This window comes from Hydra vulgaris, chromosome 12, assembly GCF_038396675.1.
Source record: "Hydra vulgaris chromosome 12, alternate assembly HydraT2T_AEP".
NCBI classification, from domain to species: Eukaryota; Metazoa; Cnidaria; class Hydrozoa; order Anthoathecata; family Hydridae; genus Hydra; species Hydra vulgaris.
In genome coordinates, this window is record NC_088931.1 from 51,580,001 (window position 1) to 51,606,309 (window position 26,309).

At 25.9% G+C, this 26,309-nt stretch overlaps 1 protein-coding gene across 3 annotated transcripts in view; it reads left to right on the plus strand.

The window, feature by feature from the left end:
- LOC105850908 (uncharacterized) overlaps nt 1-26,309 on the plus strand; it is a 268,050-nt gene that overhangs the window by 75,177 nt on the left and 166,564 nt on the right. For all 3 annotated transcript variants that reach the window (XM_065813636.1, XM_065813637.1, XM_065813638.1), the window contains 6 exons: nt 1-123; nt 996-1,186; nt 9,393-9,525; nt 10,172-10,384; nt 13,363-13,893; nt 17,458-17,627. The exon at nt 1-123 is cut by the window's left edge and continues 34 nt beyond it. In XM_065813636.1, the coding sequence (XP_065669708.1) occupies nt 1-123; nt 996-1,186; nt 9,393-9,525; nt 10,172-10,384; nt 13,363-13,893; nt 17,458-17,627 (1,361 nt within the window). The remainder of the gene's footprint in view (nt 124-995; nt 1,187-9,392; nt 9,526-10,171; nt 10,385-13,362; nt 13,894-17,457; nt 17,628-26,309) is intronic.

The window sequence follows — 26,309 nt, forward strand, 5'->3', positions numbered from 1 at the left end:
TTTGCTATACTTTGATAAATCCCTTTATGGCATCAGAAATCAGAATAAATATTGATTCAGGAGATTCACTCATGAACTTTAAAATGGATTTCAGATTTATTGAATCTATTGAATACCAATATAGTAAGTTTTTTCTTATGTGTCAGCGCACTTAAAGAGATTTTATACACAACAATCTGTAATTTATCATAATAAGTGTGATTTTTATTTTAATTTTTATGTCTTTTTATACTTTGCGTTTATTTTTACTTTTTTACTAAGTTTAGTTTTTAAAATTTAAAATAATTTCATTTTAAGATAGCAGCTATAATTCAAAATATTATCAAGCTTTATGCTAGTTTACTCAAAATAGTTTTATGCTGGATTACTTAAATCTATATTATTGCAATGCAGTATTTTATTGTTAAGAAGCAATAAATTATTAAACTAATAGATTATATAACTAAGTTAAACTGCTTTAAAACAAAGCTACTTAAATGATATAAATTATATTTTTGATTACACTTAAAGCACAAAAGAAAAATTTAAAAGTAAAAATGTTATGCAATGTGAAATTACATTATAAAAAAGTTTTAGGTTTATAATCAAAGTTTTTATATTTAATACAGTAAAAGATAACAACAAAAGTAATTGTCAAAAAAAAACTTAGTAAGCTAAAAGAGAAATTAAAACACAAAAATATAGAACTGAAAGTATCTTTAAATCATATTTTAACAGATAATTTCTAATACAATTCCCATATGTCACTTCTGTTTTTTAAACAAAATCTGTTTTTGAAACAACTGAAAAATGTAAAAGTATTTAGTTTTGAATTTTAGTAAATACCTTTGAAGGGCTGTGTGAGAATAAGATTTGAAAAAATACGTCTTTGTGATTATAATTTAAATTTTTATTGCTATTATTATCTAACAGTAAGTAACTTCCTGTTATATTCAAGTTTTTTTTGCTTCACTTAAAAGTTTGCATATTTAAAACTATATTTTTTTCTTTTTCAGAAAAGCCAACCATTGAATCATTTGTATTTTCAAAAAATGATAATGAGATAATAATAAGATTTAATGTATCAAATTTAATCACTGGACTAACATTTGATACTATTGATCAGTTATTGGAGTTTTGTATCTTTTATGAAGTAAATGGTGCATACTTACCATACAAAGATAACAAGCTTTTTAATGATACTATTGTGAGAATGATATTTTTTTAAATTGTCTTATATAATCTCTTATAATTATGTATGATCAATTAAATAAAAATGGGTTTATTTTATTAACATATTTCAGTCTATGATTTTTATATATATATTTGTGTTTTTATATTTATTAAATAGTACAGTTTGCTTAATAAATAGTACTATTAGTTAAGGGAATAGTACAATTTATTTTAATGAATAGTAAAATATGCTTAAGAAACAGTGCGATTTGCTTAGCAAATAGTAATATTAGCTCAACTATTCACTAAATAAGTAATACTATTTGTTTAAATTTATTTGTTAAGCAAATTTGCTATTTGTTAAGCCACTTGTATTATTTGTTAAGTGAATAGTACTATTTGTTAAAATTCATACCCAACGTTTAACTAATATTCTCTATATGACTTTGTTTAACTTCTACTGGCAAAGTTAAATCAACTTTGCTGGTGCCTGACTACGCTTTCTTTGATCATGTTTTTTCCTAATTTTATCATAAATTTTATCTAAATTTATTGATAGATTTTAAATTTCATTTGAAACATCATTTGTTTTATTTTTTTGGATTTTCTAATTTTGCACCATCAGACATCCTTTGGTTGTACAATCTGCACAAAGATTTTAAAGAATAATGATCAGCTTTTTGAAATTTTAGAGATGTGGTTATGCAAAATGGTTAAGTGTGCTTTGATATTGCAGTTTGTTTTCCAACCATTTGAAGCAAAGCCTTTATCTTTAAACCTTTAGATCTTTAGATTCTGTGTAACTACTATCAAAGGATCTATTATCATTCAAAATTATCCAACGTTTTTTTTTCGTTCAATGAAAGCAAAATAGTCAATCTAATAGTTTTGTGGACATTTTAAATGATTGAAATTTTCAAAGTTATATCCATCTTAATAAATCACTGAAATTTTTAAAGTTATATCCATCTTTATGAATCGTTGAAATTTTTAAAGTTTTTACCATCTTTGGAATCTTTAAACAATTATTTTTCTTTTATGCTCAATTTATTTGCAATTTTATTTTATTTTTAGCATATTTTTAGAGTGATTGATAGAGTACCTTATAGTAATCTCTGCTGTCCATCTACACCAAATTTGATATAAACATTACAATACACTAATACCTGCATAAAAAATGAACGATACAGATTGCAATCTAGTTATCTTACAGAATTTTAAGTATTAGTATTATCCAAATAATCTAGTTTCTAAAATGCTTTTATAAAAACAATTCATTACTTAAGATTTCAAATGCTTTGGGTATCTAAAGATATCCAAAGTTTTGAAATCTCTAGATGTATTGGAAGATTTTTGAATAAAACATGAAACCTGACGAACAGTTTTGATCTAATTTATGATTGAAGGGAGCAAGTAAGGCTTGAGACAGGGTTGAATGAGCTCTAATTATTTAAACTTTGTACTTGTCTTTCTCATTTAACACCTGTCAACATCACCAAATTTGATATAAACATTACAATACACTAATACCTGCATAAAAAATGAACGATACAGATTGCAATCTAGTTATCTTACAGAATTTTAAGTATTAGTATTATCCAAATAATCTAGTTTCTAAAATGCTTTTATAAAAACAATTCATTACTTAAGATTTCAAATGCTTTGGGTATCTAAAGATATCCAAAGTTTTGAAATCTCTAGATGTATTGGAAGATTTTTGAATAAAACATGAAACCTGACGAACAGTTTTGATCTAATTTATGATTGAAGGGAGCAAGTAAGGCTTGAGACAGGGTTGAATGAGCTCTAATTATTTAAACTTTGTACTTGTCTTTCTCATTTAACACCTGTCAACATCAAAAAAATTTAAGTATGCCACATGTTTCATAATTATCTACCTAGTGAACAAGAAACTTTCTGGGTACTCGTCTAAAACACATAATTTCTGCTTAGGTATCCTGTAAAAAAAATTGCTTTTACCCCTTTTATAATAGTTAAAAGTTCTTTATGAATTACAAAATTAAGGCTTGTATACATAATTAATTAAGTAGCAAATAAAAATTAAATGCATATTAAAATTTCAAATAGAAAATTGTTTTATTATATTCAAAGTAGCACAGGTTTATGTAAAACTTAAACTGTGCACCTAATTTTACATAATGCAGTTCTTTATAACACTTGTCTCTTTTTTGAAGCAAAAGTTTTTTGGCTATGCCAATCATATTCCTCCATGTTATACTTTTCAATAACTCTAACATCATCTTTGCCAATGTAAGCAATGGCATCATCTGCGTACATGACGACTTGGCTGTCTATATTGCACATACATTTTCTTGTAATTAGTATTAAAGAAAAAAAAGTATAGAAGCAACCTAATTTTTAAAGTTTTACCTATAAATAGGTTTCAATAGATCAAAATTTATATATTTTTTTCAATATTTTGATACCTTTTTAGTCTATAGTGTAATTAGATAGCAATATCTAAACACTAAACACATTTAAAAAATTCATGATTTTTCAAACAAGTAAATATGTCTTTTATTTTTCACTTAAAAAGAAAGATAATATTATTTAAAAATTAATATGAATTTGTTTTTTTGTTTTTTTTAAAAGAATTTTTTATTTATTTACTTCAAGTTTTTATGGTTTTAAACTTACTCATTTAAGAAAAAATATTCCAAACTGCATTTTTTTTTGGTTATTAACTGAAAACCACAACAATTTAATAAATTTGTTAAAATAATTACTTTACAAGTGTATTATAAAACTAAAGTTTGGAAGCGAATGTCATTTTTTTTCCAATATTGAGTATACTCACAGCAAAGTAGTTGGCTAATATTTGCTTTCTATGAGAATACTCATAGAATGCTGATATCATGAGCTTGATAACACAAGTAAACTTATAGTTTTAAAAACTTATTTCAGATAATTAATATGTGTTGACTATGTCAATTCATATCTAATCTTTTGCTTTAACAGTTGGTTTTCAGACTAAATTAAAACAATCTTGAACTTTAAAATCCTAGTAATATAAATGTGAATAAAGATAGAAAAAGATCAAGACAGTATATATATATATATATATATATATATATGTGTGTGTGTGTGTGTGTGTGTGTATATATATATATATGTATGCATATATATATATAACATATATATATATATATATATATATACATATATACATACATACATACAATACATACATATATAAATATATGTATATATATACATGTGTAGATATATATATATATAATATAATTTTGTATATATATTATATTTACATATATATATATATATATATATATATATATAGAGAGAGAGAGAGAGAGAGAGAGAGAGAGAGAGAGAGAGTTCTATAGATTGTTGCATTTGGGAAGTACAGAAGGAAAGAAATGTTGCGTGTTGTCAGAAAGTTTAAGCCATTAATTTAATAACAAATTAATCGTTTTTTAAAAAACCCGCAAAAAAGCAAATTTAATCGACCAGAATGTTTTTAAAAACATTCTGAATGTTTTTAGCAATATAAACAATGTTTTTATTTTTATTTTTTTTAATAAAATGTTTTTATTTTCATTTTTTTTAATAAAATGTTTTTATCATTATTTTTTTTACTGTAAATCATGCGCGGAGTGTTGCTACATCGACTATCTTATAGCCTGACTTGCAACAAAGTGCTACTACATCAACTGACAAATAGCTTGACTCGCAACGGAGTGCTGTTACATCTACTATCTTTGTCAGCAAAATACTGAAAAAACTTTCTGACAACATATAAGAGTTCTATATATATATATAAATATATATATATAAATATATAAATATATATAAATATATATATATATACATATATATACATATATATATATATATATACATATATGTGTATACATATATGTATATATATATATATATATATATACATAAATATATATATATATATATATATATATTTATATATATATATATATATAAATATATATATATATATATATATACATATATATATATATATATATGTATATATATATATATATATATATACATATATATATATATATATATATATATATATATATATATATATATATATATATATATATATATATATATATATATATATATATATATAGTATATCAGTATACAATTATCAGTATATTTTCTCAAAAAGTTCTTCAAAAAAGTTTAAAAAAATTCATACTGAACTAAAAGCTTTTTCTAATATTATTCTAGTTATCAAGTATAACTTAAATCATAGTCTTAAAGCACAACATTTCAGACTTAATATTATTTATTTTTCCTAGTCAAGAATATGACCAAACATGTACAAATAAATTTAAATATTAGTCTAAATACATCAAATAAACTAAAATGATATACATGCAATTGTATTACTATATGATTATACACTGCGATGATTTTTGTTCTATAAAGCCTACGAGTATACTTGTAAATTGTCTCTGAAGAGAAAAATTTCTTCTTGAGTGGCAAAGTACTAGTATATTGGTAGTGTTTTTTTTTTGTCTATTTTTAGCATAAGAAATGTTAAAAAATTATATTTGATTATAAAAATGATATTGATTATAACCAGATATTGATATCTTTCCACTGCAATCAGAATGAAACCATACACTACAGCCTAAGCAGAAATTTATCATTGCAGATTTTACAACTTTGCAATAAAATAATGCCTAAATAAAAACAGCTTGGCCGCAAACAAGGTAAAACATATTGTGTGAGTTTTTTTGTTTCATAAAAAGCTTTAGATAGTGCTTTTATTTTTCACGTTATAACTCAAGTCAGTAAATTGATATTTTGAAATATGTAACACATTAGTGTGGAATTATTTGATAATAGCAACCAAGAGTGAGATTATCATCCAGTGACCAGTTCCACTTGGTTTAATGAAAGAAGATAAACCTAGATGAAAATTTTTTTTAAATTAATCATGAAAACCATGCATACGATTTTATTCAAGGGGGGAGCATTGCACTTTTTATTTTTATTTTTATTGCTTTTGTTGCATTAATTATCTCATGAGCTATCTAAACACAAAAATAAAAAAGTTTCATCTTAAAACTCTATTATACTTAGGGTTAATGAGACAATGGTTTTTAAAAAACTGCTGCTTTAGTGTTTAAGAATTTTTAAGAATTTTTACTGTTTTTGAGTTTAAATAACTTTTTGTTTATAAATAAGTACAATTTTGTTCAATACTTTAAATTAAAACACAAAATATACTTTTTTTGATAGTATTTCAAAAGTCGAAGGCTTGATGACTTATGACTTAACTGAAAGTTGTGATCTTATTTTTGCACAAATATTGGCGCACACAGAAGATAATCTTTCAATACCTGTTGATGTGCAGCTAATTGTTAATAATGCATATTAAAACTTTGTAAATAATGCATATTAAAAATAATGCATATTAAAACTTTGTAACTTTTCTGTACAATGGCCTTCATTTTTAATAAGAGTAAATTTAGTCTTCAGCTCTCTGAAATTGTCCTTTCCAGAAGACACTATTGATTATTTATTTTTCTTTAGTAATACATCAAGTTCTTCCAGGGCAGACACGGTTAGGTGTCACGTGGAAGGGGGGTTTAGGTTGCATTAAAATTTTTTCAGACTGTCGAAAAAAAAAGAAAAAGTTCTTATTTTTTAAATTTTCTGACTGACTGGTTGATATTTACCAACTCGCTGTCTAAATTTGCCAACTAACTTGTCTAAGAGTGTTAAATTTACCAACTAAATGAACAAAAAATTCATTGATGGGGGTTGTCACACATCCTCATCAATGAATTTTTTGCGTCAGCTTTGGGTTTTTCTTGTAAAGTTTGGGCTGGCCTTGAGTTCTTCTTGTAGAGTTAAAATTTTATTTGTAGAATTACTGCAATTATATTCACCCTCATCATTTGTAACTTCAAAATTAGTGCCTTCACAGGTTTTGCTTAAGTCTTCAGTACCATGTTGTTTTCTTATAAAGTGTATTACATACTACAAGATGTAGTCCAATAAAATTTATATCTTTATTGATGCTTCATCCTGTGCAGAAGCAGCAAAATCTTTTTTTATCTATATTCTAAAGCCATTTATTAACTGAGTTGCATTTACCAAAATTTTGTTTTAATCTTGTTTTATATGTTATTTTCAATTTTATCATGAATGTTAACTCCAAATTATTTTACCGCTTTTAAAGTTATCTTACCCCTTTTAAAATTATCTTACCCAACTTAAAATCTTATCGACAATCATGCTTATCTTTACTCCTTTGGCTATTTTAAATTTTATGGTGTCATTAATTTTTTTCTGTTTTTCATCAAAACATTTGTACAGAAGTTTTATTACATCACTTTCATTAGAGCGAAGTTTAATTCCATTTTGAGCTATTGACTAGTGAATGTATTTATTTCTAGTAATGACTCAAACCAAAATGCCATTCATAGCCAAATCAAAAAAAATATATTTTGCCCTAAGAAGTTGTCAGTAGTTTTATACCTTATCTCCTTTGCCCTCTCATTTGTCATTATGGTTGATTCTGTTGCTTTATCTAAGCGAATGGCACAATTTTTAAAATAATTTAGTAAGGTAGTTGTACAATTTTTTGAACATTTTACCTTTTTTTTACAATATTAACATTGTCTAAACTCTTGTAATTGCATTTTTTTACTTTTGTTGCATTTGTCAAGACTGATGTTGCTAATAATATAATTTGAAAATAAAGATATCAAGTAATCTTTTTACTCATGATTAAAAAAAAATTCTCAACTTGCTAAATATGCTTTTAATACAATTAATCATTATTCTTAATTTAGTGTATATAAAAAACTGGCACCAGAAGTTTTCCTAAAAATTTAAGAAACTCTTAAGAAACATTTAGTTTTATAATAAGAAACTTTTTAGTACTAGTTTGTGGGTTTTTTTCAATAAAAATATTAATTATTATCCTGATATTATTTACTAATAATTTATAAAAATAAATAATATCAAATCAAATTGCAAATTATTTTGATAAACATTGTAAGTACTAAAAAAAACTTTTCTTTTAGTAATCATTAATTTTTTTCTTTCCTTAAATTTTTATCCAAAACCTAAGAATGAAACTTTATGCAACTAAAATTCTTTACAATATTCAAATAAAAGTTAATTGTTAAAATGAATGCCTGAAAAAAAGTTTTAAAAAATTTGTTGCAGAATGCATTTTGAGAATCATGAAGTTTTTGAATATTTTATTGCTTTTCTTTTTTTTTATTAATGGATTTTTAAACTAGTTTTTTTTATAGGATTAGTTATAAATAGCAACTACTATTATTATTATTATTATTATTATTATTATTATTATTATTATTATTATTATTATTGTTATTATTATTACTATTATTATTATTGTTATTGTTATTATTATTATTATTATTATTATTTTTATTACTTCTATTATCATTGTTTTTATTTTTGTTACTATTATTATTAAATTGATTTAAGATAACAATTGTTACTAGTAATACATAAATATAATACATTAAAATGACAAAGCTATGTATTGAATTTTGTTCTATCATTAAATTTCTAATAACAATCACAAAAGTATGCCTTAACAATTCTCTTAACTGTTGAAATTTCTATTAAACTGTTAAAATTTCAGTTAAATTTCTAATAATAATCATAAAAGTAAGCCTCGACAATTCTCTTAACTGTTGATACACTTTTAATCTCTAGAATATTGAATTTTGAAACTGAAATATTTTTGTCATTGATAAAAAAGTAAACAACTATTAATAATAATATATAAATCTCAGTTTTTTCTTGAATGTTTTTTTCTTTCTACATCTTATTTTTTATGCTTTTTTCAATATGTTTGACTCAATGGATTGATAACTGCCAAATTTATTAGTTGTTTGTCTTTAAGAAATAACATCACTATGATTAAACATGGTTTTATTAGTGGTAATTAACAATTTTGTTTATCAAATTTTTTATTTATCAAATGCGTGATGCATTGTTTATAAAGGAGAGTTAACAAATAAAAAAATAACTAAAAAAACTGAACATTTCTGTTAAATAAAATATAAATAAATATGCACAAAATAAAGATATACACATTTAATTTAATGTGTGGCACTCTCCTATTCTACATATAATACAATACATTCAAAAATTGTGTTGCTATCTTTTTTAGATATGCATTTTTTGTTTTATTTTAAAGTTCTGCAAAGTTGTTTGATATACTTTTATGCAGGTTTTTTCAATTTCATCAGAAATATATTTATATCCTTTTCGAACATCATCACTAAAACTTTCATGCTTGAAGTTAAACACAGTTGGTGAAAGCAACTTTACTATTGCTGTAAAAGGAACTTCTTATCTTATTGGTAAGTTTTATGTTTTGAAAAATATGTTATTTAAAATAGAATTTTAATGTTGTTAAGTTTTAAATAATTATTAAGGTCATTATTAATTATTGTGTAAAGTTAAATTTTTATTCAATTCTTTACAATTGCAAACGTTATTATATAGATGAAACATATGCATAGGTGTACATCTTATAATACTATAAATATTATTAAATGTTTCTATGCATTTATTAATGTATATAGTATTTTACTTTTGAAGTTTTAATGTTTCTACATTAGAAAAATTTTCATTTTTCTAATGTAGAAACATTAAAACCTATTTTAAATAATTGATTAAACTTTTGTGTAGCCAACTTGTTATTATTATCAGTACCAAAATTTTTTATTTTTATCTTTATATCTCTAATGTGAAGGAGTCATTACAGTATTGAATAACCTTTTATTTTGTCACATTCCCCTTTTAATCCTATATTTTTCAAAATTGTTGACAAGGTATTGTCAAGACCAACTTATGCCCAGAGAAACAAGTTGAGTGTAATGCTATAAAGGGTAATATGAAATCTTTTTGAACTTTGTAGTTATATCTCATTTTTGAAGCTACTCCACTACATTACTACTTATGATTTATTTCATAATGGTTTTATTTTTTAATAATTTATTTTAGCTGATTATTCATGGTCAGTAGAGAACATGGATGCAATAAATAATTTCGTCCAATATACAAGCGTAGTTGGGACTGAAATTCTTTTTGGTGATTCAGTTAATATGCAGAAAAATAATTCTTTAAATAGGCTTATGAGCAATCATTTTGGACCAAGTTGCTACACTCAACCAGATTTGTGTGATACTGGATTTACTGTTCAGCTCAATGTAAAAGGTGTTTAATATATATTATAAAAATAATAATTGTATTACTTAAACTATTTACCTCCAAACCTAAATTATCAATGAAAATATTTATGTTTGTTTATCTTATCTTTACATTTGATATAAATTAAGTATTGTAAAATTTCAATAATTTTGTTTTTATTGTTTTTACTTTTTCAAGTAAAAACTAAAATTGGTCCGGACAACATACCTGTTAGTCTTCAGAAGTGTTCTCCGAAGCTGTTGTCTATACTTTCAAAACTATTTAACAAGTGCTTATCCAGCTTATCCAGAGTTCTGTTTTCCAGCCTACTGGAAAGCGACATTTTTTATCCCTATTTTCAAAAAAATCTGGAGAGCGATCTGATTTGTCTAACTACCGCCCCATTAGTCTTTTTCCTATCATAAGCAAGGTTTTTGAATCTTTAATTAATAAAAATTTATCTCTCATCTTGAATCTAATAACTTACTTCTAATTCATCAATATGGATTTCGATCCTTTTGTTCTACAGCTGATTTTTTAACAGTAATAACTGATATGTTTTATCGCCCGTTAGAGGTGGAGAGGTTAAGGCTATCACTCTTGATATTTCTAAAGTTTTTGATAAAGTTTGACATGCCGGTCTTCTCCTTAAGCTTTCTTCTTACCGTGTATCTTTAAGATTGAATCCTTTCTTTCCAAATGTAATACAAATGTTTTCCTCGATGGACAGCACTCTTCTTCTTATCCTGTAACATCAGGGGTTACTCAAATTTCAATCCTTGGCCCTATACTCTTTTTATTTACACTAATGATTTTTCAGATATTCTCATATCTAAGGGGGCAATTTTCACTGATAATACTACCATTTATTCTTGTCATGATAAGAAACCAACACTCTCTGATAGCTTGGAGGAGGCATTTGAGCTTGAAAAGAATCTCACTTTTGCTACAGCATAAGGCTCAAAGTGGCTGGTGAACTTTAGTTCAGATAAAGCTCAATTTTTTTTAGCCAATTGTTATTGTAATAATTTAGATCTTCCTATATTTATGAACAGTAATGTACTCAATAAGTCATCTACCCTTCATCTTCTAGGATTAACTCTTACTTCTGATCTTTCTTGGAAACCATATATCAAATCCATTGTAAAATTAGCATCTGCTAAGGTTGCATCTTTTTATCGAGCTTGACACTTTCTTACTTTGGATTCTATTCTCTATCTCTATAAATCTTAAATCCGGCCTTGTATGGATTACTGTTGCCATATCTGTGGCGGATCTTCTAATGATGCCCTTTCTCTTTTAGACAAGGTGCAAAAACACATTGTAAATATTGTTGAAATTGCTTTTGCAGCCAACCTCCAACCATTATCATATTGCCGTAAGGTTGCTTCACTTTTATTTTTCTACAATAACTATAATGGGCACTGCTCTAAAGAGCTAGCATCTCTTGTGTCATCTACTTAAATTCATATTTGTGTTGCTCGTCACTCAATCAAATCTCATCCTTTTTAATTGACTGTTCCTAAATGCTCTAAAAACTCTAATTTGTCAATCGTTATCTTGCTCTACAATCTTCATCTTTTCCCTTCCAGTAACTTCCATCTCTAATAGTGGTTGCTTGCAGCCTTGTTGGAAGCAAAGATGTTAAAAAGAAAAAAAAAATTTGGATAATGAGACACGCTGGGGTTCTACATGCTGAATAATTGAAAGATTATTACTTTTGCGCCCACTGTGTGAGCAATTTGCTACAGTAGATCAGATATTGTTTCTTTGCCCTGAAGTATGGGATAAGTCAAGTCATCTGTGCGATCTTTTAAAAAAGCCACATGATGTTGCAGTTAAACTGCAAGGAATCAACATCACTCCAGGAGAGTTCCTAAAGGAATGGTTGAAATTGAATTCTGACCAAGAGAAGAATCAAAACTATTTGCAGAAGAAATTTCAAAATCTATGCAGAAACAAGAAGAAAAACCTTTCAATAATTATATATTTCTAACTGCAGTTTATGTTGATGCTAGATATAGAATACTATTGGAAGAAAACCATATTGTGCTGTGTATGGAGACATATTGTGATGTTTATGGAGATGTATTGTGATGTGTATGGAGACGTATTATGATGTTTATGGAGATGTATTGTGATGTGTATGGAGACATATTGTGATGTTTATGGAGACCTATTGTGATGTGTATGGAGATGTATTGTGATGTGTATGGAGACATATTGTGATATGTATGTGTATGTGTTTTGAAAGTAAATAAGTGTCAACATTGGTTTAAAAAGTTTTCCAAAGGATTTTGACTTGTACTATTGCTGTTGAAATTGTTGCCTGGTAAGGTTTGAGGTAATACTTGGTAGGGTTTGATAATGGTTATATGGATCCTAAATCTATTTGTGGAGATCAATACAAAACAACTATGTGCAATTTGTACACTGTTAATATTTATTAATTTCTTACAATATAATTAACAATATTACCTTATTATAAAGAAAAAAATTTTAAACTTAAAGAACCAGCAAACTCAGTAATGCTTGTCTTTTTATGATTTTTTGTATGAAAACGTAATATAGTAAGAAAATGATTAAATGTATATATTTTCTACAGTATTTAGTAAAAAATGTATTTTTTTTTCAAAATTACAATGCTGGGCTACTTATCTTTTATTATTTCAATTGCTGTTAAAACCCTCTAAAAACCCTAATAGTTCGAAACATGAACTTCAGCCCATTTAAATTTTTAAACATTTAAAAACATTATTAAAATTTTTTGATTACTGAGTAAATTAAGTAAAATAAGATGATGTAGGCATTAAGGTAAATCTTGCTTAAAAAGCCAGCACCCTACCAATGCTGATCTACCACATCTAAATTTATTTCTTTTGTACATCTAAATTAAAATTATGAACCCAAATTTTAGCTCTTTTTTTTTTAAATTCAAAAGTTTGTTAATTGTTTTGAAATTTTCAATTTAGCTTGAATTATTTTTAATAGTTGTAATTTTTTAGTTCCATTTTCATCTCATGATGTTGAACTCAATTTTCGACCAACAAATGCTTTTTATAAAGATAGCGACGAAACCATTTTTGAGCCTGAATTAATACATTTTGGGCAATCTTACACAACTTTCTTCTCATTCAACAATGTCAATCTGCCATCAAGTGCAGCAGTTTCAAGTTTTCAGTTTTTCATTGGTTCATATCAAGGGTCTGGGTCAAATCCCAAAGACTTTTTAGCACAAGCCTATTTGTTAGTGTCTAAAGATAATTCATTTGACTATAATTTCAAAACACTGTTACCTACAAATACAACTTTATATCTTACAGATGAAGATTATATAGCCTTTCTGTTTAATGGATCTGATGCACAAAGTTATAACAGTCTTGATTTGTTGAATCTCTATAACATAGTTTCAAATAAATATTTTGGATTGGTAAAACATATAGGTATTGTCATAATGCCTAACAACCAAGTAGATGACAACAATTTTGACTTCAATAGAAATGGATTTAAGTTGGTTATATCATATAGAACAAAAGGTTATTACTTTTATTATCTTTATTTTTATTTAGTAAAAGGTAAATTAAATATTTTTATTATGTTTTTAACTTTTAATAACACACCAACACAATACATAGAATAGTAATTTTATTATGTCAGCTTGGATGTTTAAAAAATACAATGTTGCCTGTAGGTTAATTATCAAAGTTATGCTGATGATATTAATTAAAACTTTCCATTATCTGTATAGCATCACTAACAGTCATACAGTAAAAATTTGATAACTTTTAGTTTTTAATTTAAATTTTATAAATTATTTTAATATTTATAGTTTTTAATATTTATAGTTTTTTATATTTATAGTTTAATATTTATAGTTTTTATTATTTATATAATAAAAGTTTTTCTTCACAAGGATAGGTAATAATAACTTTTCTTCACAAGAATAGGTTAGAGTTTTATAAAGGTAGAGAATAAAGTTGATTTTATGGAGGTAGGGGGAGAGTTTTATAGAGGTAGAGAATAGAGCATTAAGAAACTAGCAAGTATGATTATGAGAAACAACCTTAGCAGTAAAATAATCCAAGAATAATTGATAATCCAAGAATACGGTTGATTGCCAATGAACAGTAAGCCAAATAATAATATCAACAAACTGCGATAATAATTAGTTGTAATATTTGTTTCTGTTAAAATGCACAAGTTTATGCAGGCTCCATGCGGTCACAGAGGAAATATCAGATTCAAAAATAGCTGTCTGTTCAAAGCAATCCAAATTTGACTTTTTGTTAAGACTTAAATACATAGTTGTGTCACTAAAAAAAGGCGCTTTAGAGGTAATATTTAATGAAAAACCAAAGATAAAATCTTGTGGTACCCTAGAGGTTTCAGGAAATGAAGTAGAGCATTGTCCATCAAAAACAACTTTTTTGCTACAGTTAGAAAGGAGTGATTCAATAATTTTAAAAACTTTTTCAGATACACCATACTATGTGAGCGTATGGAGAAAACCAGACATTATGTTTTGATATGTCTTTGATATATCAGAGGCATTAGCTTTTGTCTCACCATTTCCATGTATAGTAATGAGTAGTATCTCTATATTTCCATCATGGAAATATAGTATACTATATTTCCATGATGGAAATATAGAGATAATAGAGAGAAAAGCTATTAGGACCTTGTTTCAAGTCAGCATTAGAACAACGAGATTGAAATCCAAATTGATTACCAGACTTTTTTTAGACTCAAGATGAAATATTAGATGCTTTTTAACTAAGTATTCAATCAACTTATAATTGTAGGAAGATTGGGCAATAGTGGAGTCTCAGCAATCTCTAGAGTTTTTAAAAACTGGAGGTTGACATCTACCTGCAAGAAGGAAAATCAGATTAAGTTAAGCACTTGTTAATTAAATGAGTATTAAAAAGAGTGTTGAACCTTTGTAAGAATGTGACAGGTTCTCTAAACCACTGTAAGCTGTTGAAGAGGCAAGGAGGAAACTTAGGAAACAGAAGCATGATGACTAACAATGGATTAGCTTGTTTCTTTTAAGATAGTTAATAAGTTCAAGAGATGAATTAGACAAAATTGTTTTTACAAATAATTTTGTTTTATCCTTGAAAGTTGTAATAATATCAGATCCATGTAGATATTTTGATATTATTAACTCTCAGAGAATGAGTGTAGACTCATTGATGATATTGTTAAAGTTTTCAAAAAGTCTTTCTAACCTAGTTAGAAAAATTATATTTAGTAATAAACCTGAGAACTTTTTTGCAAAGCTAAAAAAAGACCTTGTTTGCTAAAAAAATTGTTTTTGTCAAAAATATGAAGAAAAAAATAAATTATTATTAGAAATAGCAGTTGCAAAAAAAGAAAACGTCATGAGAATAAGTGCTTGAAATTGGCAAGAAGAAATAAATCTGAATCCTGAATCCTGAAGATTATAAAGGGGCAGAGTTTTCAACAGAGAGTCAAAATAAATCAGACCATGAACCAAAAAAATTTGCAAAAAAATTTTGAAGGGAATCTCATTCATTCTGAAGGTAGTAGTATAAAGTGAAATGGCTGAATCTGATGTAGAAGAAGCGCAAGGTAAAGGGTTTAGTAAAATCACAGCGCGATCTGAACCACCTAAAAGAGATAAAGGAGAAAACAAGAGCAAGCTAGATCAATGTGGAGACACAAAGTTAACTATGTGTGAGAAATTGGGAACAAAAATAATTTTACGCATCAGAGCCAGCAAGGTCAGTAGTTCATTTAGTTTGATGATTGTAGACATTTAGTGTGATAACAATTAAAGTTAATAACATGATGATTTTATTTTTAGACCTGATCTGTAATACCATATATTTATATACTATAAATATGCTTGGCCCTACAGTTATACCATTTAAAAAAAACAATATGAGTGATGACACTTTTTTGGAAATGACTTAAATACCTCCAAAAATGTCTCATTTCAAAACATTATGTAAAAGGTCCCATAAGATGGTAGTATGATCAGTTGAATTATTTTGGGAGTTGTTGAAGTATTTCTATGTACTACATAAACTTAGCCATGCCAATAGTTAAAAGCAATTATAAAATATAACAATATTAGAATAAATAATGACCAAACTGATTCAACTCTTAAAAGGTGGTAGCTAAGAATTTTATTTACTGGTGATTAATGACTTCTTTTCATGATATTATCATAATAAATAAAGATTTCTCAGTAGTTTTTTATGCAAACTGTTACATAATGATTAGTTTTAGCCATAAGTATATTAAATTTTTAATAATTTCTCCATGAAAAAAACCTTTATATTCTTCATGATAGGGTCTTGGATTTAGATAGTGAAGATAATGAAAGTGATTTGCCTCTTCTGTTGATGGTATGAGTAGTGAAGAAGAAAAGGAGTTAGGCAAGATTAGAAAAGATTTTTTGCTTCTTCACCTCAGTACACTGCATTGCTGCAGTGATGCACATCAGTACATTGAATTGCTGCAGTGATGCACCTCAGTACAGGTCTTTATTATATATAAACTTAAACTTTGTATCTTTTATATATAAAATTTGTGTCTTTAATATATACCTTCTAATCTTCATCATAAGCATCTAGATCAACTTTTGGATAAAAAACTCAGAAAACCTTAGAAATTTGCTACTTTTTCTGCAATTATGCATAATGAGATCATTATCATCCTTATTTCCTTACCTTTTTTGTGTTTAATTTCTTTGCTAATTTTTGTCCCATGTTTGCTAAAGAATAAAAATGTAAATTTCATTTAAGAAAATTAATAAAATTAATTTTACCAAATTAATAAAAAGTTTTCAATGGTTTTCAAAGTTTTCTTAAGTAAAATGTTCAATAACCTTTTTTATTTGAAAATTTTTTATTCTTTTTAACAAAGTAGCTTTTAAAAAAGTTATTTTTTAAAAACAAACTTTTGAACAAAATTTTTTTAACTAAATTTTCTCATGTTTTAAAATTTTTGCTTTTCCCAACATTTTTGACAGATTTTAATTTTTTTTAGTGCCTAGTGTTTTACTGCATTTTAGGTAAATCCAATAGTATAAAATAAGTTTTATTAAAAAAACTATTTTTATGATGTAGTAATTGGAAATGAAAATTTATCATCGCATGTTACAACAGTAAACTCCATTGTATATGGACTTACTGACAGTTATTATGTTACTGGAATAAAGTTTCAAAATAAAAATTCAATAAAAGAAACTTATGCACTATTTTCTTATGATCTCAATGGATATCACTTTCTTGCTAAGGTAAATTTTTAAATCAATGAAAATATTTAACTTTATCATTTTTGACAATAATGAATACAATAGTGTTTTTTTTGTATATAATTTACACTAATAATATAGTATGTTTCTTAATAATAATATTATATACTAAAAACTAAAAAAAATAAATAAAATAAATCATCTTTAATACTAACATTGTTTATTAAAATTAAATATTTTATTTAATTTTCATAATCATTGTTAGTATTAAAAGTGATTTATCATATTTTTTCAAGTTTTTGTTAGTTTCTTAAAAAAACAGATAGCTTGACATTTTGGACTTAAGAAATATTTTGGAAAAAAGTTCGAGCTGTTTCTGAAAACCTTTTTTTCTAAATAATAGTTATTATTCTGGCTTTTTATTTTTTTTTATAATAAATTACCTGTTTAGCTTTTTTTTGATTAAAACCAAAAGTTTGGACTTGAGTTTTTAAAATACAAGTTTTGCAATTTAAATTTAAAACCTTTTAGAAAACCATGTTTATACTATTGTATTAGCCATTTGTATTAAGCCATATTTAGATTATTTTATTTAGATTATATATTTTATTATTATTTTTTGTTAGTAATATGTAGACTAGTAGTATTGTGCTCATGTCACAATCAAGAGATTTAAAGTTCAATTTCACCTTGTGCTTTTGAAAGTGCAGTGCTTTACTTGTCTGTCTGCGTGGTGGAACAACAAGGCTAGTGTGCCACGCAGTGTTTAACAGAGTTTGTGTTTATATATTTATATATACTTATATATATATATATATATATATAAGTATATATAAATATATACTTATATATATATATATATATATATATATATATATATATATATATATATATATATATATATATATATATATATATATATATATATATATATATATATATATATATATATATAATAAGCATTAAAACATTATATAAGGTATCATACTATTTATTTCTTTTTTTTAAGTAATATTTTGCCTCATATAGTGAGAGCCATTATGAAACTAATAAAACCGTTAAAAAATTGTTTAAGAAATTACAATGAACTTATCTAAATGATGTCATTGCAACATCAGATATTCAACATTTTTTAATTTTACAAAAAATGGTGAGTCATCACCAAATTGCCATTGTCACAATTTAAAATTTTTTCTTTAGATTTTGAACATTGTACACGTTGTATTGTATGGCCTCTCGAATTTTTCTTGTGTAATTTGTTTGAAAAAACAGAAGGCGTGTTAGGGTTCTCTCAGTTTATTTTACCATTACAATGTTGTGAATGTTCTACTATTCTAGATATTTTTCAGTTGGCTTTTGTAACATTTTTTTTATGTTCTTGAATTCGTGTGGAAATCTTTTTTCTTGTTTTACCAATATAACATTAAGTTGGTACACTTCTGGATGACTATTCGGAGGCAGTTTAGACTTGTTTTGGCAAAGTATATTGATCAAGGGATTACCAAAATAGGAGACTGTTTTAACACCAACTATACAAAATTCTCTTCTAAGAACGGGCTTAGTTTTGGGAACCATACGAAAATTAATTTCATCTTGAATGTCATGATCTGAACAAATTTTGTATGCTCGAGCTAAAAAACCTTTAGAAATATCAACTGCAATATTCAGTGAAATAGATGATTTTGGTTTTATAAGTACGTTTGTAATTGCATCTTTATGGTGTGTGGAAAACTCATATTTGTGAAGGGAGTGATTGCTTGAAATACAAATATCTAAAAAATTTAATTGATGTTGAGCATTTTTGTACTCGCATGTATACTGGATAGATTTATCTTATGAATTTAAAAGTATTAGAATTTGTGTCATCAATATTAGTAAATTGAGCATAGCTATCATCAACATAAGGTTTATAAGTTTTTGGTGCAATTTTAATGTTTAAGGCATGTTAAATACCATTAGACTCAATATGTTATAAAATAAATATAAACTATATATATATATATATATATATATATATATATATATATATATATATATATATATATATATATATATATATATATATATATATATATATATATATATATAAACAAAATTGAATAAAAAATTAGTAGCCAATTAAGTCAAGTGACTCCCTCTGCAGCTTTGAGAAGGTGCATATAATAATTAAAAAAATGCATATACATATATATATATATATATATATATATTATTTGCTGCATACCAACATTTTTTAAAAGTATTAACCTTTATTAGATTCAACACACTGTTATATTGATTGAAATAATGTATTCAATCAAAAAAGTTAAATAAAGAAAAATTGTTTAAATGAAAGTAAACATAACAAAATATTTTTTGGGACTGACATCAGCTTCTGTTTCTTTATGTTTAAAACCATTTAAAAATGAAGAAACAGTTGCAATAAAGGTACATGCAACTTTGTTGAATGAATTGTCAGACAAATATAAGTTTTGGTTGATGGAATAAAAGATGAAAGCCTGCTTGAGAAGAAACTGTGGCTTTTATTTGTGAAAGAGTGAATGAGATGCAATTCTATGACCAAGGGTAGAGGCTCAAATTTAGTAGCTAGTGCAGGTTCAACTATGTTTATATTGTATTTTGTATAAAAATAGACAATACACCATTACACAATATGGTACTTTTAATACTCTGATATTCTATAGCTGTTGATTGAAGTAGCTTTTCTGAGAGCTTCTTCTCTTTTAAAAGACGTTATTTCTAGATTACCTCAGAACCATTAAATTAGTTTTTAGAACTGTACCCTACATTATGAGGTAATGAATTTAAAAGTTGTTAGCAATAATCTATGATTGGAGTCAAGAATATCCAATATTTATCATCCTCAACTGGAACAATGTAACACAGGTTTACTTTTGATAATTTTTTAGTTTTTTTACAGCAAATTTATCTCCCTTTCAAATAATATAATGGTAGTTTTAAAAAAGTTAATTGTAAACAAAGAAAATAAAAACTCATGAGAAAGTTTATTTTAATAACTTCACTTCCAACAAGGCTGCAAGCAACCACTATTAGAGTTGGAAGTTACTGGAAGAGAAAAGATGAAGTTTATAGAGCAAGTTAAAAAGTGACAGTTAACTTAAAAGAATGCAAGTTATATGAATTAGGAAAACAAGATGAAGGAAGTGAATTCCAAAGAACTGATGCTCAAGAAAAAAAAGTAGATAAATAAAATCTTTAGATGATGTTGATGGCACAAGAGACACTTTAGAGCAGTACCGATTATAGTATTTATGGTATAAGAGAAAGAGAAGTAACATTGCTACAATGACAAGAGTTTTGACAAGTGACATAAAAACTGTAAAATTTGCTAGCAAAAATATCTAAAATTCAAAGGAAAATTTTAATTTTGTAATCAAATTATGAAGTGATAATAGATAGATAAAAAGTATTATGATCTGGATTTATTACGATCCCTCTAACTTGTTTTTGATTCAAGTTTAAAACTGGATCAGAAAGTAGTTATAAATCCATTGTAAATCCATACTCTGAATGGGATATGGAAAATAAAACCGGTGGTATGTCCACATTCCAAAAAGTCAAAAGGGATATTGTTACAAGACATACAAGAGGCAGAAATTTTCTGAATGATTCAACTTATGTGGTTGAAAGCTGCTACAATATAAGTTTCAAAAAAACCAAAAAATAAAAGTTTCATTAAAATGAAACCTGATGCAAAAAACTTAAAAGTTTAAATTGCTCCTATGCTAGAATTTTTTAACAATAACAAAAAAACAAAAGAAACCAAAGTTAAATTAAAAAATTAAAAATTAACATAATAAAAAAATAAAAAATACAAAAATTCAGTTAAAAAGTTAAAATTGATAGGTCTGTTTAGGTGGCTTCAAAACTCAGAAATAAAAAATCTTTTTTTCCAAAATGGATTTGCTACTTAGGATTTACTTCTGATCTGCCTGGGCTTGTAACTTAACTTTAGCTCGAGATACTTCTTGAGTAAAAGTAAAGTTGCAAGTTACCATGCAGATCAATCGAATGGAATGAACAAAGTCAATTTTGTCTTAAAACATCAATCCACCAAACTTTGTTGAAATGAAATATTTTGGGCAATTATGAACATGAGCTGCATAAGAAGTAAAAAATTGAGGCAGACATCAATTAGGTAATTTGTTTCTTACCTTGTGCAAACTTGATAAGACTTATTTGCTATCTGTGAAAAGTTTACAACTCGACTGTCCTATCTTTAATTTATAGTGATTTGATCCAGATCCATATGCAGGCCCAATTTTTGCATAAAAAAACAATTACTCCAGTCAAAAAGAATTTTAATTTATACAATAAAGATAAGGGTGATAAAGTTTAAATCATAGTTGTGTTACTATATTTTGTTTACAATTGTGGCATCATTTAAGTTACTTAATTAAAATATATTACAAACAACCCACGTGGCTTTTTAATACTGAAATAGTCTCCAAATTTGTATTATGTTTTTTTAGTGAATCAAAACAAATTTTTTAACAAGGAATTTCAAAGTGATATCCTCACTGCTTCTTGTTAATTTGCAAAAATCCTGTCTTCTTGGTAATCTTGCTTTAAATTAAAGCTCTGTATAATTTTTTCTGGTTGTTTTTTATTATCAAATTTTTCTTTTAAAGCGTTTTCAACTTTATTTTTACTTTATTTTTACATCTACTTTATTTTTTCCTTGAAGCCTTTTTTTTCATCGTTTGAGTTAAACACCAAAGATATTTAGCTAAAGATATTATCAAAAATTAAAAGTATCTTCAAGTTTTAATTCAATGAGGCAAAATCCCAGATAGTTTATAGCTATGATTGTTTAAATAAAATTAGGATTTTGTTCAGGATGTCATTGTATGCTTATAAATCTATTTTTTCACGGCTTGATATTTGGGATTGTGGTTTTTGGTATTTACATTTTTTTAAATACTTTAAGTTAAAGTAAAATTGGCTAGTATTTAATTTCTTGCCAATAACACAAAATTAACAACCTGCCTTCTTTGTTGAATTCAATGTTTGAGTAAATTTAAATAGGGTTGAATCATCAGTGGTCAGTCTTTTAGTTTCACTTTGCTGTTTACATTCTTGTCGTTTCTCGTGGAAAGATTTTAGAGAAAAACTTTAGATTTACATAATTAGCATTTTTAATTCAGATTAACTTTAAATATAAAAGAAATTCAAATCAATTGACATTAATTTTCTTTTACAAATGTTTGTTTAGTAAAATAAATTTTGTTCCTATACTCAGCCAAATGGAAATAATAATAATTTTATCTATTATATTTTATTTTGTTTTTCAAAAAATAGAAATTTTCGGGACATGGATTATTTTGCACTAAAATTTGATCTTGATTTAGAAATAATACTTTTGATAAATTTTCTTAAGAAGCTAATAAAATAAATACTGCGTAATATTAAAAAAAATTCATATTTTCAGACTGTTTTATTGGTATTTTTTAATGTTGGCTTTCAAAAATACCTCTATTTTAATATTTAATAAACAGAATACCAGTAAATAAACAGCTCTACTTGATTTAATCTGTCAGATTTATAAAATTGCTTTAGGTAATATCAGATTTTTAAGATTAAAAATTACCACTTTTTTTTTTTTTCAAATTTAAATCTTAATTTTTTTTTAATTGAAAACAAGAACTCTTTAAAAGAGACATTTTCTTTACAATTATTATTAAATTCATCTTGACCTTGGCCTTTACTTTCTTTATTTATATTGGTAAGTTTGAACAATTTTTGTTTAGTTTCACATAGAAAATACCGCAAACTGCTTAGTTGTTTGCAAGGGCATTTGATGGTTTGATTTAATGGTTTCATTTAAACAACTAAGTTTAATAATTGAGTACTCAAGATGAAAAAAGCTTATGTAAATTGGACATCAAGAGCCAAGAGAGCTGCTCACCTGGAAAGCTTTTTGCTCAAGCAATCTGATCTTACGTGAGCTATTGGTTTAAATTGGGTTTTTTAGATCTTTTAAATGCTATCATTTAATTAATGTGACTACTATAAGTAGTAGTAAAAAAATTTGTGTAAGCCAAAATATTCAGTAAATGAGTGAACACTTCAATGCGTGTATCATTATTTTAATCAGTTGATATATATCACTTTTAACATATTTGAAGTAGTCCATTTATTTATATAAAATTATTTATAAAGTATTAACTTAACTTGTTAATAAGTTATTTTACTGCAATATTTTAATAGAAAAGATAAAAACCAGGCTGTATGGTTATTTTTTTTAATTTTTTTTTTCTCTGAGTATTTTAAGTTTTTGAGATTCAGATGTAATTTTTCATGTTTTCGGTTAATGAATAATAACACATTCTGTAATTATTAGTATATTTATTAAGTATAATGTCCTCATATATTAGGCAATCTTTTTGTCCTGGTTTCAAAATTGATTGATATTTTTTTAAATGTTTCATTAGGAAACAATATTATTTTGTTCCATCTTTTTTTACAAATTCCACAAGTTAACCTCTTTATTATTCCGATAATAGAGTATCATTTTAAGATAATACTGTATTATCATAACTAACTGCGCAGAGAAACAGTAAAAATTATACTTACTGTGCAGAGAAACAGTAAAATTTATACTTTTAATATAATATCTGTACTAAAAGGTAGCCAGTTGTTAAATCAAAAAGATGTCATAGCGAATACTTTTTCCAAAATTTGTTTTTTTAACTACACAGTCTAGGGTTGTAATTTTCTTATATTCCTCCATCCCTCCATTTCCATTTGACATTCCATCCAAAATCATCAGACACTGCTTCATGATTGTTCTTTTTAATTTCAATTTTATTAACTTCTTTTTTGTTTGAAACTACCATTCTGCAACAGCTGGTCCCAAACTTTTCAATTCCTGATAAAGAAATAAAAATTCCTCCCAATAACTTAATGGAACTCATTCCTACCATCATAACAACTCCAAATATACTTCAATATCATTAACCTTGATGGTTACATCCAATATATTAATGAACCTTTCCTTCAAAGTTCACCACCTTTGAAGTGTTTATTTTGATTTTTGGACAAAAGTTTGTGATTTAAAATTGCCTTTAAACATCCTGTCACTTCCATAGCTGTTGTTACCATACCATTAACTATCAAACCAATAAAAGATGATGCACTAATTCATTTTTTATTCAAAAGTAAGGTCAGGCAGTTTCATTGCTTCTGCACTCGTTTCCCTGCATCTTTAAACATCTTGAATCCACATGTCCTTTTGAAACACCAAAGGATTTTCTTTATAGATAAGTTCTTTGCTTAGAAACAATTCTCTGCAATGTAGTATAACCCTCTGCAGTTGTAACATACTTAAAGAATTCTCAAAACATGATGCCAAGACACAGCGCCAATTTCATTGCTGTCATTTTTTTTCATGGTGTTTGAAGCAGCTCTTTTTTTAGGTAACATGGTATTGACTGGGTCCATCACTGCTTGAAATCTGGATGATTAAACCTTGAGCAATTCTACGCAAAACACCAAACTCACTGACTCTACTGACAATTTGGAAAGATAAACCAATTGTTTCAAACCAGCCAAAAATAAAATCAGTTTTCTCTCCGTCATATAACTTTTGTTTTGTGAAAAGCTCATATGCACTGTAAGCATCCACAGAGAACGCTGGTAGCAGCACTTGCTCAACTTTGTTTGCATCCTGCTTCTATTCATCTTTTAAAGCATCATAAACTGAATAAGCAGCTTTTTGAAGAAGTTGAAAAGTTCCAGTTTTTTGTTCTGCATTTTAGCCATCATATGTCTCAAACATATTGATTTCCATACCGGATTGTAATTTTCTTGCATAACACAACACTATGATTAATATATATTTTTTTTTCTTTACTTAATGAGAACCTGTCTCTTACAAATTCTACACACAATTTATATTATTTCATAAACCTCAAAAATAGCTATTAAAACCCGTGTAAGCATATTATAATTACACTTATATAAACATATTATAATTAAAATATATGACATATTATAATTAAATTATATGTATAAACATATTATAAATAAATTATATGAAGGCATTTAAAACAATTATCTATTAAAAAGCCAATTAAGTTAAATTTATCTTTTTGACATCAAAAAATATTCTAGTACTTTACATAATATAATCACAAGGGTTTATCTTTGTTATTAAAGCGTTGCAGTAAATTAACTTCTTATTAATAATTTGGATAATACTTTACTAGCTGACCGGACCTGTAAAAATACTGGTCCTTGTAAGTCTATTCCACACCAACCTTTTCTATAATTTTTATTTATTTATATATCCTAGCAGTCCGGACCCATAAAATACATGTCTTAACTAATGCTATCATTTCTATACTTTACTATTCTATACAAATCATTTCTATGCTTATTCCTTATTTACTTCAATATTTTGTAGTAAATTAATATAAGAGCGAAAAAAATTTAAATGCGCACCTTTTTGGCATACAAAGAGTTTATAAGAGACTTATAAAATGGTTTGTTTTACTCCCAAGCGCATTTCTTCAACGGCTCAGTGATTTAGCGCGCTGTCATTAGTGTTGTTTCAGGGGGGATTTAAGTCCTCCCTGAAGCGTAATCAATCTTGCTGTATATATTTATAGCAAAAAGTTATATATAGCAAAAAAAAATTGTGTTGCTTTATGTAATTATATATAAAAAAAAAACATATAATGCACAAATTTGATAGATCAG